At 64.8% G+C, this 17,042-nt stretch overlaps 4 protein-coding genes across 10 annotated transcripts in view; 2 read left to right on the forward strand and 2 right to left on the reverse strand.

Annotated features, from left to right (window-relative positions):
- Positions 1-17,042, reverse strand: part of LOC126037972 (uncharacterized) — a 40,329-nt gene that overhangs the window by 16,574 nt on the left and 6,713 nt on the right. The window contains exons 10-22 of the mRNA XM_049798950.1: positions 15,482-16,344; positions 15,312-15,408; positions 12,766-13,051; positions 12,118-12,707; positions 11,019-11,504; positions 9,312-9,540; positions 7,021-8,199; positions 6,599-6,702; positions 5,628-5,988; positions 4,439-4,837; positions 3,641-3,767; positions 1,793-1,906; positions 1,444-1,554 (exon numbers count right to left, since the gene is read on the reverse strand). Coding sequence (XP_049654907.1) covers positions 1,444-1,554; positions 1,793-1,906; positions 3,641-3,767; positions 4,439-4,837; positions 5,628-5,988; positions 6,599-6,702; positions 7,021-8,199; positions 9,312-9,540; positions 11,019-11,504; positions 12,118-12,707; positions 12,766-13,051; positions 15,312-15,408; positions 15,482-16,344 — 4,946 coding nt within the window. The remainder of the gene's footprint in view (positions 1-1,443; positions 1,555-1,792; positions 1,907-3,640; positions 3,768-4,438; positions 4,838-5,627; positions 5,989-6,598; positions 6,703-7,020; positions 8,200-9,311; positions 9,541-11,018; positions 11,505-12,117; positions 12,708-12,765; positions 13,052-15,311; positions 15,409-15,481; positions 16,345-17,042) is intronic.
- Positions 1,819-5,235, reverse strand: LOC126037613 (zinc finger protein 398-like). Of its 5 annotated transcripts, XM_049798059.1 has the most exons (5): positions 5,086-5,235; positions 4,439-4,837; positions 3,641-3,767; positions 2,059-2,129; positions 1,819-1,906 (listed from the first exon to the last, which is right to left on the reverse strand). In XM_049798059.1, the coding sequence occupies exons 1-4, from the start codon at positions 5,107-5,109 to the stop codon at positions 2,107-2,109; spliced, it is 573 nt and encodes a 190-aa protein (XP_049654016.1). In that variant the 5' UTR covers positions 5,110-5,235; the 3' UTR covers positions 1,819-1,906; positions 2,059-2,106. The 5 variants fall into 5 exon arrangements, with proteins under 5 accessions (XP_049654016.1, XP_049654014.1, XP_049654015.1 ...); XM_049798057.1 differs by having other exon boundaries at positions 1,900-2,697; positions 5,086-5,213; XM_049798058.1 differs by having other exon boundaries at positions 1,900-2,129; positions 5,086-5,211.
- On the forward strand, positions 5,505-8,789 carry ZNF589 (zinc finger protein 589). Its single transcript, XM_049798015.1, has 4 exons — positions 5,505-5,602; positions 5,786-5,892; positions 6,169-6,297; positions 6,413-8,789. The coding sequence occupies exons 2-4, from the start codon at positions 5,859-5,861 to the stop codon at positions 8,272-8,274; spliced, it is 2,025 nt and encodes a 674-aa protein (XP_049653972.1). The 5' UTR covers positions 5,505-5,602; positions 5,786-5,858; the 3' UTR covers positions 8,275-8,789.
- LOC126037604 (uncharacterized) lies at positions 10,433-16,824 on the forward strand. Of its 3 annotated transcripts, none has more exons than XM_049798024.1 (4): positions 10,433-10,655; positions 12,399-13,033; positions 14,436-14,639; positions 15,232-16,824. In XM_049798024.1, the coding sequence occupies exons 2-4, from the start codon at positions 12,496-12,498 to the stop codon at positions 16,257-16,259; spliced, it is 1,770 nt and encodes a 589-aa protein (XP_049653981.1). In that variant the 5' UTR covers positions 10,433-10,655; positions 12,399-12,495; the 3' UTR covers positions 16,260-16,824. The 3 variants fall into 3 exon arrangements, with proteins under 3 accessions (XP_049653981.1, XP_049653982.1, XP_049653980.1); XM_049798025.1 differs by having other exon boundaries at positions 12,635-13,033; XM_049798023.1 differs by lacking the exon at positions 10,433-10,655 and having other exon boundaries at positions 11,198-13,033.

A 17,042-nucleotide genomic window follows, 5' to 3' on the forward strand; every position in this document is an offset into this window, starting at 1 on the left:
GATACAGGCCAGGATGCCATCAGCCTTCTTGGCCACCTGGGCACACTGCTGGCTCATATTCAGCTGGCTGTCAATCAGCACCCCCAGGTCTTTCTCTGCCAGGCAGCTTTCCAGCCACTCTTCCCCTAGCCTGTCACGCTGCACGGGGTTGTTGTGACCCAAGTGCAGGACTCGGCACTTGGCCTTGTTGAAACTCATACAATTGGCCTCAGCCCCTCAATCCAGCCTGTCCAGATCCCTCTGTAGAGCCTTCCTACCCTCCAGCAGATCAACACTCCCACCCAGCTTGGTGTCATCTGCAAACTTTCTGAGGGTGCACTTGATCCCCTCATCCAGATCATTGATAAAGACTTCTTGGGAAAGGTCAGACAGTATGATAATGAGATCTCTATATATAGCTAGACAAAGGGAAAAAGTGGGTTCCTCAGCAGGAGGTGAAGCTGAACAGGTCTTTGAAAACATTGGTTTAGTATAAAGGCCAAAAAAAAAGATGAGGGAAGGGGAATAAAACCTCTTTTCTTTCTGGGCATGTCCAGGGCCTGGAGCTGAAGGATCTTCCATGGTAAAAACGGTAACTCAAAGCAACTGCCAAGGACCCTAGCAAAGGGAGGATGAAAAGAGCCTAGAGGATCTGCGGATGTGGAGAAGCGGGCTGAAAAAACCACAGGTTTCTGCAGAGCAGAAGAAGGTAAAGCTGTGCCGAGCATTCGTGCACCCAGAGAAGACTGCTCAGCACTCCCTATCACAGGGCTCTTCACCTGCTTGTCACTTTGCCAGACATCTAAACGTGCAGCTTGAAAACAGGCCGCTTTGTTTGCATCAGGCTGAGATTCTGGAAAAGCATCAGCCAGAACAGTTGAGCTGCTTCCAAGAATGAGGCTGGGAAGACAAAAACACATCCTAGCAAGGGATGCTTCCCAAAGCATGGTGTCCCCATGCTTCAGAGCAGGGACCTGGAGCGATGGGGCGGTGATGAGGACATGCCTTTTGCTGCGCCACAAGAAGCCTCACATTTGGCTGACAGAGAAAGCTGTGAAAAATACTTTACATATTCGTGGAAAAGACTTTTAAGAACTTTGTTGCCAACACCATCGAAGCTTGCCTGCACTACACGTGCTCCTGCTCATCTCCACTTCAAGGCTGACCAAACACGCTACCTTGCCGAGCGATGTGACACCGTACAGGTGATCTGCTTCCCCTTGCCAGCCCACAGCTGCTTTTACAGCCTGCTGCTCATGTACTGCAGCTTCTTCTGCACATGTGCTATCGATCTGCCTCGGCTGCTGTCCAGCTCCCACGCTGACCCTTGAGGCAAGCCTGGCAGAGACCATGGCGAAGGCAGGATCTCACCCCGGGCAAACCCCAGCAAGTGCCAAGAGCCTGAGCCCGCCTCTATCTCCCCCTCTGCACAGCGCTTGGCGAAGCTCTGCGCTTCTAACTCACATGTACTAGGGACCTCCATGCTTTCCTCTTCTTCAGAGCCCTCGTGGCTTTCAGCCAGAGTCTCTTCATATTTACTCCACGAGCTGTCATCGGGACCAGGAAAGGAAAACTCTGCACAAGAGAAAGAATGACAGTTTATGCTCATGCCTCCCAGCTGTGTTACAAAGGATTTTGGGAGAGATGGCCGCATCAGGTGAGAGCCAACTAGGAAAGCAAAGTCACTCCTGTACCCAAGGACAGAGCTAGCAAAACTCAACAGCAGAGGCAAGTGGAAGAGCACAGGCAGGTGATGGCAGCCATGTGTCTGCTTTCCACCTCCCCACTAAGTCCTGGGAACCTTATGGCTTACCGGTGCTGGGGTCTGTAGGGGTTTCTCCTCCCTCAGAGTCATCCTGATCCTCCGCGTTGGGATCCTCTCCTTGCTCAATCCGTGACAGGAGGTCAGGCTTCGAAATGGCAGCATCTGCATGTAAAAAGAGGTTCAGAATGTTTCCTTTGCCCTTGCAGGAGAGAGACTCTCAAACCTTTGCCCACCAACCTTCCTTCGCTGCTGGGGATGACGGGTAATGGAAAGAGAGGCTTAAGAAGATGCTCTCACACATCTGCACCGCTCACCTTGTCTGGGCCCTGGGAACATGAGCGGACTGCAGGAGCACATTCTGCTCAGGTGAGGAGCACCTCCCAGCCTGCAGCGTGAGGAGGAGAATAAGAAAATGCATCTGTGCTTACCTCCAGGCTTCCTTTCTTCTCCTCTCTGCTAAGGTCCGCGGATCCATTACAATGGGGACTTCAGCTTGGGGACAGCACCAGAGCTGTCAGCCAGCGGCAGCAGGGGAAGTGCCCTCCCCATGCGGTTCCCTCCAGCCAGGACCGCTCCATCCTACTCGTCCGAGTCACAGGCTGCTTGCGGATTTTGGTGGGGGAAAGGGGACAATCACAATCTCTCCTAGGATGGAGAGCGGAAAACTTCATTTCCAAACAAGTGTGAGTCTCTGGGTATTAATCTGCTGTGGTGGATCCGTTTGCCTTATATGAGGGCCAAACCCCTAAACCTCGTTACTCAAAGGAAACCTTCAGACGAAGCACAGATACATTTTTCTAAGCTCCAGGCTCAGATCCACAGATCCCCTTCAGCGGGACCGTAACGTTCCTGTGCCTCTAAAGTAGGACGCAGGACTGTTTTTAAACAGGAGAACCGGGGACAGTATTTATCCTTCACCTTTATCCCTTGCACACAGGGACTGCAGGAGACCTCTGTTCAAAAAACATAAAGGAAGAAAGTGGAAAAAAAAAGACAAAAGGCCTGGATCGCCCGGAGTTGGCTGGCAGGTGAGCCTGCACACCAGTGGCCCCAGCACAGGCCTGTCTTCCAGGGACCGCGTCTGCGCTCCCACCCACCACGCGCGGGCGTCTAGCCAAAGCAAGGTCACTTCTCAGAACACACGTAGGTGCTCGCGAAGGCAACACGTCCCCTGGAAGGAATGCCTGCAGCCGGGACTGGAAGGAGCGAGCAGAGCATGTTTGTTTAGCCTTGAACACACTGCCCTGAGCTGCTGGAGGGGAAAGCAGAAGGCAGAGCCTGCCTTTGCCTGCTGCTTCTCCCCAGCTCCACCCCAGCACTACAGGAGCAGGTACCACAACAGCCTGGGCAAGAAACCTCCCCTGGGATGAGGCTGGGGTCAGACAGAGCACCAAGGCAGGCAGCTTGCAAACCTTGCTCTCCTCCCTTATGAAAGGCTCTGCAGCTGAAGGACTGATTACCCACAGAAAGGGCTGGAAGGAACCTCAGAGGCAGGGCACCCCTCTGCTGCCCTAAGCGGCGAGCGGGCTGACGCACCCAGCGCAGTGGATCTGTGGACCTTTGCATGACAAAAACTCCCTTCTTCCCCATTTTTACTTGGCTTGGGGGTCCTCTCGCTTCCCCTCCTCCTCACGACCTAGGTGCTCGCTTGGCTCCTACTGGCCACAGAGACCATCAGGGAGACGCGGTCACTGCAGCGATGCTCATGACATCCATCCACTGCTAAACTGAACCGGTGAGGACTGAAGTAACTGCCAGGGCTGCCGTCAAAAGCCGGCATAACGCGTTCCCAAACCAGCACACCATCCACCCTCCCCAATCCTGCCAGGCACAGTGGTGCTTTCCAGAAAACCTGGCGCATCAGAAGGCTGAGGGCAAACCCCAGCTCGTCTTTACCCATCGAGATGACGGCCTCGTAGTTGCCTTTCATGATATGCCTGTAAAGCTCCTTCTGCCACTCATTCAAGCTCTTCCACTCCTCCTCAGAGAAGTTAAACGAAGCATCGTTGAATGCCACAGGGACCTGCGATTAGAAGCATCATATGCTCAGACATTTTGCCTCTTGTTGAAGAAAATGCCCAGGGACATTTTCTCATTCAAACTCCTCAAACACCGCACAGAACAGTCCCACACAGCAACACCCGCTCCTTCCATCAAGCCTCGCTTGATCCCCGTGCCTGGCTCAGGCAGCTTCACCCCTGCCCGCAAGGGACACAATGGGATTTTCCCTCGTCACCTGCCTGCACCTTGCCTGCTGCTCAGCCTCCTCGCGCTGCGGATGATGTCCTGTGCACAGTGCCCGACACATAGACTCTTTTCCCGTTTCATTTTTGATGTGGTTCTGCCGCCAGTTGCCTCTGAACAGACACTGGGGATGTTACCAAACCCACCAGGCACATGGGGCTGAGCCACACAATTCTGCATGACTCAAACACAGCTCCAGCCACGCTAAGGAGCGTGTGACCCCGCACAGACCAGCCAATGAGTTTCGGTGAGGATCAGACATATATAACGAGTGGTGCGTAATTAACACAAAGGGACCTGTACTAGTGCTTCTCACCAAGTGCGAAAGGAAAGACACCATTGCAGGGAAGCCGTGTCCCGCTCAGCACCACAGCTGCCCTGAAACAGGGCTGTGAGAATAGAGTACATGCGGAACAACCCCGTTTTGAAGACGGAGCAGAAGACCGTTACCTTGGGGACCTCCCCCTTCGCCCCCGGGGGCAGCCGCAGGATCCAGAAATTCCTGTTCTTCAGCAGATTCTCCATGTTCTCCAGCCGCTTCTGCAGCTGCCCGTACTCCTGGATGAGGGTGCCCAGTGCGGTCCACTTGCTCTCCAGCTGGTTCCCGAACTCCACCGCCGTCTTCTCGCAGCCGATCAGCTTGGTTTCCGCCATCCTCATCCTCCCCTCCAGGTTCATCAGCTGGGCGGCCTGGGCGTCCACCTTCCTATCCACGGCCTGGATCTCGGTGACAAGCGTTAGGGAGATCTCGGCGGCCGGCAGCTCGGCCTCCCCGGCGGTGCCTTGCTCGGGGGCGGGCAGGGGCTGCTCCAGGGCCAGCTCCTGGGACTCCATGTCCCACTCCAGGTCCTGCGGGGGGCACAGACAAGGCCGTGGGCTCCGCCGCCCGAGCGAGGCGGTACCCCGGCCGACGTCTGGGCAGCCACGGGCTAAACCGGACCCCGCAGAGGGGGACGGGACGGGACGGGCCCTCATCGGTGCCGAGAACCCTCAGGCCCGGCCGCCGCCGGGGGACGGGAGACGGGGCCAGGCCTGGGGGGGGGGGGGCGTCGGCCGGCGGGGGGGGGGGGAGGAGAGGGGGCGTCGGCAGCGCTTACCTGAGCAGGGGCCCAGTCGGCCATGGCCCTGCGGGGCGCGGCGGACGGCGGCGGCGGGCGGTGGCAGCGGCGGAGCGGAGCGGGCGGCGGCGGAGCGGGCCCGGCGCCTCCTCAGCAGCGGCGGGGCAGAGCGGCCATGCCGAGAGCGCGGTGCACGCTGGGAACGGCGGCGGGGAGGGGAGGGAGGGAGTTTGCGCGCCGCAGCGCCGCCTCGCGGCGGGCGGACCACGCAGCATCGGGGAAAAGGGGAAGAACGGCGCCGCAGCATTCACCGGCCGCGGCTCCGGCCTCCGCGCTGATTGGGCTAGTCCGGGCGGCGCCCGCTAGCGGAGGGCCAATCGATGGGAAGAACAGAGAGGGAGGGCGGGGCGGGGAGGGCAGGGTCGGTACGCGCGCTCCCGCCGGTGAGCGGGGCCGCGCGGGGCGGCGGCGGGGCCGGGGCCGGGGCCGGGGCTGCGGCCGGGGTCGCCGTTGCACCGGGCCCGACCGGACGGGAGGGGGACAGGGCCCGGCCCAGGTACGGCACCGGTACCGCGGCCCACCGGGTTTCGGCGGCCCCGGCCACCCTCCTTCCACCGGCGGCCCCAACCGGCACCGCCGACGCCCGGTTCTCCCTGCCCGCTCCGCGGGGTCTCCGCCGGGCCGTGCGCCGTCATCCCGGTGCGGCGCATGGTTCGACCACCTTCCGTCCCTCCCGCAGGTGAGGCCTCGCTGGTGAGCAGCACCGGGAGCAGCCGCCGCGTCTCCCCGAGGACCGGGAAGGTGCCGGTGCCATGAAGGAGGACCGGGAGCACCCCGTCACCCTGGGTGAGGCACGCTGGTCCTGCCCGGCACCAGCCCTGGCGCTGCCGGTCACGGCCTGGCCGCGAGCGAGGCCAGCGGCACGTCGGCGTCGACGCCGGCCTGGGTGGGTGGCGGGAGCAGGCGGCCGCGGGGCCTGGGGTCACCGCGGGACCACGCCGGCCGTCTGTCCCCGTCACGGCGGGGGAATGCCAAGGCAGGCCTGTTGTGACCCGCCACCGCGGTGCTGTGCGGCGGCATCACCGGCGGCATTGCCGGTTGTCCCTCTTGTCTCTGTGACAGGTTACGCTGTCACCAAACCCGACATCCTGGCCGAGGTGGAGCGAGGGGAGCAGGAGGAGGCGGTGGCGGGGTTCTACGGGGAGCACCGGAGCCACCGGCCGCGTACGGTGCCTGCCGGACCCTCCCAGGGTGAGGGGGAAAAGGGGGACCGGGTGATGGGCTGAATCCTGCTGAACCAGAGGGTTTGTTCCCGTGGGATTCCCAGTAAGGGGGTTCTCTCCCCAGCACGTTCCTGTCTCTGCAGGGGACTGGCTGGGGAAGGAGATGAAGGACGAGGAGGGGATATCCCCGCCGCCCGGCTCCCCGCCATCCCGCCGTGCTGGCCCCAGCGACTTCCCCGTCCCGCTGCGGGAACAGGGCTGCAGCTACTGCGGCATCCTCGAGCCGGAGCCGAATCCCGGTGCCGGTAATAGGGGGTTCATCGTCTTACCTCCTGCCTTTGAGAGCCACCGTTGCCAGCCGGGGGAGCTGCCGCTCGAGTGCCCCAAATGTGGCCGGGGCTTCGGGCAAAAGCCGGACCTGGTACGGCACCGGCTGGCGCACGGCGGGGAGCGCACCTACACCTGCAACTGCTGCGGAAGAGGCTTTGCCGAGCCGGCAGGGCTGGGGGCTGCGGGCAGCCCCTGCCGCCCAGCCCCCTGCACTGGCCGCTCCCCGGGGACAGCAGAGGGGGGAACAGCAACACCGCGGAAGGAGCGGAAGGAGCTGTCGCTGACAGAGAAGGTGCGGGTGCTGGAGATGCTGGAGGGCCCCAAGGTGTCTCAGAGCGAGCTGGCCAAGCGCTTCGGGGTGTCACAGCCCCAGATCTGCCGCATCATCAAGAACAAGGAGCGGATCCTGAGTGAGTGGCACCGCAATGGCGACCCCGAACGCAAACGCAAGCGGGAAGGGAAGGACGTGGCCCTCGAGGCCGCCCTGCTGCGCTGGGTGGAGGGCGCCCGTGCCACCGACCTGCCCGTCAGCAGCCCGCTCCTCCAGCTCAAGGCCAAACACCTCGCCGAGGCGCTGGGCCGCCCCGACCCGGAACCCGGCGGTGGCTGGCTGGCTCGTTTTGAGGCACGCCACAACCTCTCCTTCAAGAAGCCGCCAGTAGAGAAAGGGGATGCGGAGCAGCCCACGGCCGACCACTGGGCCGGCGCGGTGCTGCCCAGCCTCCTCCGCAGCTATGCGCTCTCCGAGATCTATGCCTGTGGGGAGATGGGGGTGCTCCTCCCAGCCAGCTCCCCCGGCAAGGGCGAGAGCGCCGGCGACCGGCTGACGCTCCTGCTCTGCGCCAATGCCGACGGCTCGGAGAAGGCCCCGCTGCGGGTGGTGGGGGAGATCCCCCGGCCCCCCTGCCTGCGGGGTGTCAACCTGGGGCAGATGCCCTGGAGCTACCGCGCCAGCAGCCTGGCTGGCATGACTGCCCCCCTCTTTGCCGAGTGGCTGCGGGAGTTCAACGAGGGGATGTGGCGGCAGGGGAAGAGCGTCCTCCTCCTCCTCACCAAGCATGAGGCACACCCCTACCTCCAGCTTTCCAACGTCAGGATGGTCTTCATCCCGCCGGCTGCCGCCCTGGCCCAGCCCCTGGACCGCGGCATCACCAGCGACCTCAAGGGCCACTACCGTCGCCGGTTGCTGAGGTGGCTGCTGGCGGAGCGTGGCACGGGGCAGCCGACCCTCCTGGATGCCCTGCACATGCTGGCGCAAGCCTGGGGCGACGTGCACCCGGGGCTCATCGCTAGCTGCTTCTGTGCCACCGGCTTCAGCCCCGATGCTGGCACCGAGGCCCCGGCCCTCACCCCGGCACCCGGCCCACTCAGCCAGGAGCAGCTGGAGCGCCGCACGATGACGGACGAGGAGCTGGAGCGCAACGGGGAGTCGGCGGAGGCGGATGGGGACAAGGGGACGGCGGAGGGCAAGGATGGGGGAGAGCTGGTGGCAGTGCAGCCCTGCCCCTCGGAGCGAGAGGTCTGGGGCAGCCTGGCCACGCTGCGGCGGTACCTGGAGTGCCGGGCCACCTCGCCGGACCTCTTCCAGGCCTTCTACGAGCTGGAGGATGCAGTGCACATGGTGTCAGCCGGCACCGGGCGAGCCCTTATCAGGGACACCCCTCCCAAGCAGTGAGCGGAGTGGCCAGCACATGCCTGGACCCACTCGTGCCCATGATGGGGACCGGTGCTCATCGGGGCCGTCACCGGACTGGCCTGGCCACCGTCTCCTGCAGCAGTGCCAGCTGAGTTGTGCTGTGGGGTTTGCTGTGGGTTCACGTGGCTCAGGGGCAAAAGGGATGTCTGGCAGGGAGCACCATGCACAGGGGCTGCGGAGCCACCGTGCTCTGGATGTCACCTATCGGGGCAGTGCCAGGGGCTGGCGGCGGCAGCACCGGGAACGTGAACCTGCTGCCAAAACCTTCTCCCAGGGGGTGGCTTCTGCAGCCATGGAGCTGCCCCTGGAGAGGATTTGCCCTGAGCATGGTAGTTGTGTTTGCTGGGAGGGTGGGGGATGTGGGGTGGTGCTGGGGTGCCCCCATGCCAGGGGCAGTGGCTCCTTCCCACAGGGGTTTGGGGGAACCGGGTGCCACTGGTTGCTGTCGCCACGTGGTGACACCGGAGGTTTGTAACAGGCATTAAAAAGGAATAATTCAGCGAAGTGCAGCATTGCTGGTGGTTGTAATATTTTAACGTCACATCCAAGCCCGCCGTGAGCTGGGCAGAGCCCCTGCGCTCCCCTGGGGCTGCTGGGAGCAGCGGGGCCACACCAACACCCACCCACCCCCCCCTCGCCCTGGCCTGGGGATGCAGACCCCCTGGCCCGGTGACACCGTGGCCGCTCCTGGGCCCCCGCAGCACACCAATGCACGCCGTTCCCGCACGGGTGCCAGGGCCACGGACAGCACCCGTGGGCAGCAGGGACCTGGCTGATGACCCTGTCGTGGCTGTTAATTAAGAGCCCTGGGCTGCACGCCGGCTGTGCCAGCCCCAGTGTCCCACGTGGTGTGGGTGGCACCCGTATGCACCCTGGGGGTCCCCTGCACAGCTCCCCCCATGTACACTGGACTGTGCGCCCTAATGGGCACCCACTGTGCACCCTGTCCCCGGCGCAGTGACCGCTGCTGCACCAGGGCCCCCGAGGTGGGATGGGGCACGGGGATGACACCCCACATGTACGCAGAGAACCAGGGGCAGCCGAAGGCCATCAGGGTGGGCTGTGGCCCGCAGCGGGGACAGGCACGTCCCCACAGCACCGCGGCACCCACGGGTGCTCTGCACCCAGCTGTCATAGCCACCCCCAGGGAGGGGACCCCAGCGAGGACCCAGGGGAAGGGTGAGTGGCAGTGCCGGGGGGGGGGGCACAGTGGGGTTTGGGCGGGAGGTGCCTGTTGGGGCACACCTGGGCCGGGCACACAAGAGGTGCTTATCGGGGTGTCCAGGGTGGGGGGCCCATCAGGGTGCTCGGGACAGGGTACGCACTGGGACACAGCGAGCGGTGCGTGCGAGGGGCACCCAGGTACCTGTTGTGGTGAAGGGGGCCGGGGGGGTGCAAGGGGCACCCATCGCATGGGACAGGGTGCACCCGGGGACCTGTTGGGGTGCTCGGTAAGTTTGCCCAGGGGTCGCCTGTGGGGATGCATGGGGCGGAGGGCACGGGGTGCCCAGGGCAGAGGGTGCGAGGGGCACCCACGGAGGTGCATGAGGCGCTGAGTACCTTAGGGGTGCGTGGGCAGGGGGCACCGGGACGTGTCCATCTGGGGGCAGGGGCTGCCAGGGCCCCCCCCCAGGGGTGCGGGGGGGGGGAACGCGGATACCCGCCGGAGTGAACAGGGCATCTCGCAAGGGGTGCTCCCCGGGTTGCACAGGGCAGGGTGCAGCCTTGGCGTGCGTGGGGGGGGGGTGGGGTGGGGGGCGGCGCACCGGGGTGCACGGGAGTACAGCAGCCCCCCCCCCCGGGGGCGCAGGGGCAGCGGATGGCAAAGCGCCCACCGGGGTATGCAATCACGGAGGTTCAACCGGGTTGGGGGGGGGTGGGGGGGCTGCAGAACCATGGGGGTGCACGGGGCTCCCCCCCACCCCCGGGGGTGCGGAGACAGCGTGGGGGCACCGGGGTACGAAGCAAGGGGGCGCGCAGGGAAGAGCCCACCCGGGGATGCGCACCCCCTCCCCGCGGGAGCTCCCCCCCGGCGCGTCTCTTCTCGCCGTTTGCTGCCGCGGCGGTTCCGCCAGGGGGCGCCCAAGGGCGGGGCCCGCGCAGGGGCCCCCGCCGCCGCTCGCCGCGCCGCGCCGCGCCGCTCGGTAGGCGGAGGAAATGAAGGCGAGTTCCGCCGAGGCGGGAGCCATTACCCGCCGCTGCCGCCGGAGCTGAGTTTCCTTTTTCCTTTTCCCACCCCCCCCCCTTCCCCCCCTTTCCCCCTCCCCCCTTCTTCTCCGAGCCAGGCCCCTCCGTCGCCGTTCTCCCCCTCTTCCCCCCCCCCTCCCCTTTCCCCCCTTCGCACGCCCGTCCCGGCACAGGTAGGCGCCGCCGCCCTGCCCCGGGGGGGTGTTGGCGGGGGGGGGGGGGGGGCGGGAAGGAAAGGCCTGCGGACGGGGCCGGTGCCTGCCCCCGGTCCCCCCCCCCCCCCCCGGAGGGGGGGGGGGGGACCGGGGGCAGGCACCGGCCCCGGCCCCTTTGTCCCCGGTGCCCGGCGGAAGCGCGAACAAAAGCCGCCCGCCGAAGGCCCCGGCCCTGCCCCGAGGGTGCAGCCGGTAACCGGCTGCCCCCCCCCCCCCCCCTCCCCCGCCCGCCCCCTCTTCCCCCCTGCCCCGGGCTACCCCCGCCTCTGAATGGGGTGGGGGGTGGGGGTGGTGATTTGGGCGAGGGGGGGGTGCCAAGACCTTGAGGGGTGTCGGTGGGGCACGGAGATGCTGAGGGTTTTGCCCACGGTGCTGGGGGACGAGGAGTTGGGGGGGGGGGCGTTTGGTGGGGTCAAGGCAGTTGGGACGCGGCCGTGGGTCGAGAACCTTGATGGAGTGCTCGACGTGGCCGGGGGGGGGGGGGAGGTGGGGGGGTTTGCCGCCGGCCCGAGACCTGCGCCGTTGGCCGCGGTCTTTGCCGGGCTCTTGGAAGCGCTCAGCGGGAGCTCGAGGCGTTCACCGTGGCCAAGGCCTTCGCCAAGGGGTTGCCGTGAAGCGCTCGCCATGGCCTTGGTCTTTGCGGTGGCCCCACGGCCCTCGTGAGAGCTTGAGTTGTTTGCCGTGGCCTCGAAGCGCTCGCCGTGGCCATGGTCTTCGCCACGGCGCCGAGAGCCTCGTTGGGAGGTTGAGGTGTTTGCCGCGGCCAAGGCCTTCGCTAAGGTCTTCGCCGTGGTCCTGAAGTACTTGCTGTGGCCATGGGCTTTGCCATGGCCCCGAGGCCCTCAGTGGGAGCTTGAGGTGTTCACCGTGGCCAAGGCCTTCTGTAATGTCTTTGCCACAGCCTTGAGGTGCTCGCCATGGGCAAGGTCTTCACCATGACCCCAAGGTCCTCACCAGGAACCTGAGTTACTCACCGGGGTCTTGCGGTTCTCACCATGGCCAAGACCCTTGCCAAGGCCTGCATCTTGGCCAAGGTCTTCACCACGGCCTTGAGATGCTCACCATGGCCCAGGCCTTTGCCATGGCCCCTAGACCTGTCCTATGGCCAAGGTCTGTGCCATGGCCCTGAAGCCCTTGCTGGGAACCTGAAGTGCTCAGCATGGCCGAGGCCTTCACCATGGACCTGAGGCCTTGTGCTGCGGCCCTGGCGCTTTCACCATGGATGTAGACCTTGACGTGGTGCCGAGCTGCTTGCCATCACTGAGGTCCTTGCTGTGGACCTGAGGTGCTGACCGTGGCAAGATCCTCGCTGTGGTGCTCACCGTAGCCCAGAGGCGATGGCTGTGGCCCTGAAGTTGTTGCTGGGGCTCCTGCTGTGGCCCTGGGTTGCTTGCCGAGGCCACGTCCTGGAGGCACTCACTGTGCAACCAGAGGCGCTCCCCATCGCTGCCCGAGGTGCTCCTCGGCACCCTCTGTGTGGCCCTGAGGCACCCGCCGCGGCCCCGAAGCGCGTGCCGTGGCACTCACTGCGGCCTCTGTCACGGTCCCAATGCGTGCACCGTGACCACGACCCTCTCCGCGGCCCCCCTGGTAGCTGGCTGGGGGCCCCCGGGTGCCTCTGGTTAGAGAAGGCCGGGGGCCCTCGCCGTCACCCCGCACTGCCGCGACCCACCGCTGCCCTTTCCTTTTCTCCCCTCCCAGGTGCTCTCGAGCCGGGGCGAGGGGATGAGGTGCCCCCCTGCCGCGTGGTGTGCCGAAGCGGCTCTTTAGATCCTCCCCGGCCCAAGCCTCCCCTGCCATGGATGCCTCGGGGGCTCTTGCTTCGGCTCCCTCCTCCGCGGCTCCCTCGGGCTCCCGCAGCCCCATGTTCCCCCCAGGAGCTGACAGAGAGGAGTGGGGACCGAGGTTCAATTGTGCCCCTTCCACCTCTGCCGCAGCCTCGCAGGCGATGCCAGCGTCTGGCCGGAAGAGGAAGGCCAACTTCTCCAATGACGAGACTGAGACGCTGGTCTGGAATGTGGTCCGGCATTTCAGCGCCCTGTATGGGTCTGAAGCCCTGCGGGCTCACCCCGTGCGGCGGAAGCAGCTCTGGACCCAAATCCAAAGCCGCGTCAACTTCCTGGGCTACACCGAACGCTCCATCGACGACCTCAAGCACAAGTGGCGCGACCTGCGGCTGGACGTCAAGAAAAAGATCACCTCCAAGAAGCACCTGCCCATGAACCGCGCCGGCGGGCCGCTCCACAAGCCGCGCCTCACGCCCCTGGAGAAGATGGTGGCTTCCACCTTCTTGCAGGCCAGCCACGACTCGGAGCCTGAAATCATCTTGGACCCAGGTCAGTCGTGGCGGTTCTCTGGGGAGAGGAGAGTTGGAGTAGCAGAGTCCCGCGCTGCGTCCCCACCTGCACTCTCCGACTGACGTCCGGCCTGGTAACATCACCAGGCACGGTCCCCCTGAGTTCTGGGGTCTGCCGAGCGTTTGTGTTCTGTGCTAGCCGGCACGGCGTCAATTGTGGAAGGAGACTTTTGGGTTTTGCTCTCGTACGCGGTTTGTGTTGGGATTACAGCATCCGGCAGGGCCGCGGTCCTGTCGTATCCGAGTAGCAAACCAGCAGGCTTGGAAACCGTGTGTGCTGGAATTAAAAATCCACTGTGGAAATAACCTGGGATCAACAAGAACACCTCAAACTCTGTGGGAGCGGGTCTTTTTTGGTGGTTTTTTTTTCCTTCCTTTAATGTGATACAGTGCCTGGCCATGCTGGGTACTGTCTAAAGGCAGCTGGTGAAAGATGGGATGCGATTTTATTTCCCTGGTTCTTTTCAGGGTCAGCATCCCCCGTGGTTAGTTGAGGTCAGAGGGAGCAGGAGCAGCTGTTTCAGTGCAAAGCCACACCGTCCTCTCGCAGCGCCTCGCACCCGGGTGCCATGCATGGCAGGGGGGGAGCTGGTGGGTCCGTGGGTGGGCTGTGCCTTCTCAATGGGGCTGTGCATTTGACCCCTCTGTCATCTGCACAGCAAACCTGTGTCTTGGCCTACGCCAGAGCGCAGTGCTCTCTTGCTGGTCCTGCTCTTGGGTAACGCCTGTTTAGCTCAAACGCCCGAGAGATACTCGGGGGTCGGGGGCAAAATGTTGGTGAAAGACCCGACATCGGTCTTGCAGTAGTGCTGAGCTGGGCCCACCCGTACACCCCAGCTGGGCTTCGTTACTGTACAGGAGGCAAATACCCTCCTGCCCTTTCATTTCCACAAAGGAGATGTGTCCGGCTTCTTTTTGTCCCCAGAGGGCACCAGGGTTAGTTCTTCCTGCTCCTTCCTCTGCTCTTTGATTTCAGTTTGGCCCGCCAGGTTTCAGTGGGGATGGGTGGGTGGCATGGGTCTTGTTTTCACTCGGTTCAGGCTCGGGCTGTCTCTGAATCAGACGCCCGTCTCGCTGCAGAGCAGAAGAGCTCTGGGCTGAAGGAAGAAGTCCTGCGGGACATTTAGGGGATGCCAATACCCTTGGGGTTGGGTGAGTTCAGGATGGTCCTGGATGAGGTGAGGGTGAGCGATCGGGTGGGCCGGCCTTGCAGGAGGAGCGTCTGTGCCCCGGTGCGACCATGTCCCCCACGCAGCGTTGCTCCCCTGCAGATTCCCATGGGACCCTTCTCCTGGGGAGCCCCATCTGCCCTTCCGCGGGGGCATGTGAACTGCCGGTGCCGTCATCGCAGCGGCTGAGGCTGGATTCTCTCTGTCCCACAGATCTGTTCTTCCCCGGAGCGACCAAGCAGTCCTTCATGCACCTGCAGCCCGGTGTCAGCCACCCCAGCATCTACATCGACACCAACGGGCAGCCCTCATCCCTGCCGGACGTGGAGGGCTCCGCTGTGCCCCGGCTGGCAGTGCAGAGCCCCGACCCCTCTGTCATCTGCGAGTACAGCCGAGGGGAAGGACAGAGCAGTTCGGGTAAGGCTGCGGGACAGGCTGCTGCGGGGCTTTAGGCTGTGGAGAGAGGGCGCGGGGTCTGGATGGAGATCCGCTGGGAGCGTGGCGGCCGGTAAAAGGTTGCGGTGGTGGTTTGCACCAAGAGCCTGGTCCTGGCGCAGCGTTGCACTGCCGGTGAGGCTGGATGCAGCCTTTGGCATGGCACTGGGGGTGGCACTGCTGGGGACACCCCAACTGGAGACGCTTCCCTCTGCCTGCCCAGCCTGTGCGATTGTCTCCTGGTCTGCGAGTCCCAAAGGGCTGCGGATACGTAACGGGGAACCCGGAGCACAGTTTCGTAACTGCCGAGGGTTGGTTGGTGGCAGGAGAAGGCGGCAAATCCAAGGGAAGGCAAAGGCCATGGCTGTCCCTGCGTCACACAGGGAGCTGGGGAACTCACTGCAGGGGGACGGGGAGCGTGCGAGGCAGGCAGGGGCGAGGGCTGCACAGATGGGGCACGTTGGCCTGCTGTGTCCCTCAGGGATGTCCATGAAGGGGATGTCCATGTGTCGGGGAACGGCAGGGGGCCGGGGCAGCTGCTGGGGCTCACCGGAGGGCTTCTCTTCTCTTCCAGCCGAGTCAGGACCGGAGCTGCGGACTCCAGACGTGTCAGCCATTTCCCCGTCCCTGCGAAACGAGTCCCTCGTCTCCTACGCCTCCATGTCGGAGGAGGAGGAACGGGAAGGCCGGGAGGTGGAGAGGGGCCACGGCGGGGCCGTGGGGATGCAGTCCGGGCCCGAGGCCCCCATGTCTGCAGAGGAAGACATGAAACTGTCCCGCCAGGCCATGCTGATCCGCAGGTGCAGCTCCCAGGGCTCCGTCACCTCTCTGCCCGAGGACCCTCTCAACCCCGTGGACGCTCACTCGGACTGGGGCCACGAGGGGGTGTCTGACCTGCCCCCCCTGGGCCGCGGGCTCGACTCCTCGCACCCCGAGGAGCACGCGGGGGGCCCAGGCCCAGAGATGGGCGCTTTGCCCAGGGTACTGATGGGGCCCACCTGGGAGAAGCCGACGGTGGAGGAAGAACCCCCGGCCCGCTCCCCGCTGCACGGCGCCCTGACCGAGGAGTCGCTGCCCTCCTCTGCCTCCCCGCCAGGGGATGCCCCCGCTGCCCCCGGCCCACCCCGTGGCCTGGGCTGTTCCCGGCTGCGGGAAGACCGCCGGGAGAGCTGGAGGACTAACATCCATCACCTGCTGGACCTGGAGGAGCAGTGGGACCAGCTGTACCACCAGGAGTTGGCCATGTGGCAGGAGGAGCGGGCCACCCAGCGCGAGGAGAGGGCCCGCGACCGCGAGCTCCAGTTTCGCTTGCTGGGCGTCCTGACGGACATCCGTGACGAGCTGCGCTACCTGCGTCAGGAGAGGGCCAGCGCCCGGCAGAGCCAGGCGCCACCGGCCGAGCCCCGGCCGGACCCCAGCCCGCTCCTCGAGCAGCCCAAAGCTGAGCCCAGCTTCCCCGAGCCGCAGGCTGGGAGCGCCAGCTGGGGAGAGACCGCCGTGCCCAGCCGAAGCCCCTTCGGGAACCGGGGCCGGGGCCGGCGTCGGGGCCGGCCGCGTGGCTCTGCCTCCAGACACAGACGGCTCTTCCTCACCAACAGCTAGGGACAGGCGGGGACGCTGTCCCGCGAAGGACATGGTGTGTGCCTGCGGCCCTCCCGGTGCCCGCATGCGCGGGGCTCCAGCCACGCTGTGGGCGCCCGGCCACGGACAGAGGGGTGTGCGCGTGGGGGAACGGTGTGCGTGGGTGTGCATGGGAGCTGCCTGGGTCATAGGAGGTGCGCGCCAGCGTGCCAGCGCGGTCGGCACCTGCCCCGCCGGCACGCCCGGGCCCCCGCAAGCACGAGGAAGGCTACGAGGGGACGCGGGCGGCCGGCGCCGTGCACGCCTGCCACACGCTGGGCACGCGCGCCCGCCCGGGGAAGGAGACGGTGATAACACGCGCATGTGTAGGGGCGTGCGAGCGCCCGGGAGACCTGCCTGCGCCCGCCAGCCATGCCTCTGCCTGCATGGGCAGCCCGGGGCAGGGCCCGCGAGCGTGGCCGCTGGGCGCGTGTGAGCGAGGGGGACACGCAGCGGGGAAGCGTGTGCGTGCGCGTGTGTCAGCGGGGCCGTGTGACAGCGCTAGTCGAGTAGGATTACTACCTTCGGGGCTGGGGGGGTGGGAAGTTAGGAACACTTAGTCGCTGATGTGCGAACATTTTATGCAAATCATTTAATGACCTAATTTGCATATAACCATAAACTTCTGTTAAAAAAAAAAATCCCCAAAAAACAGAAAGGCCGTCTCTGTGTGTGAACTCGGTGCTGGAGCGGCGTGGTGAGGAGGGTCGTGGGCGAGCGGGACCTGCTGCCCCCCGTGAGCCTTCCCGCGCCAACTGCCGAAGT

Source organism: Accipiter gentilis, chromosome 4, assembly GCF_929443795.1.
Source record: "Accipiter gentilis chromosome 4, bAccGen1.1, whole genome shotgun sequence".
NCBI classification, from domain to species: Eukaryota; Metazoa; Chordata; class Aves; order Accipitriformes; family Accipitridae; genus Astur; species Astur gentilis.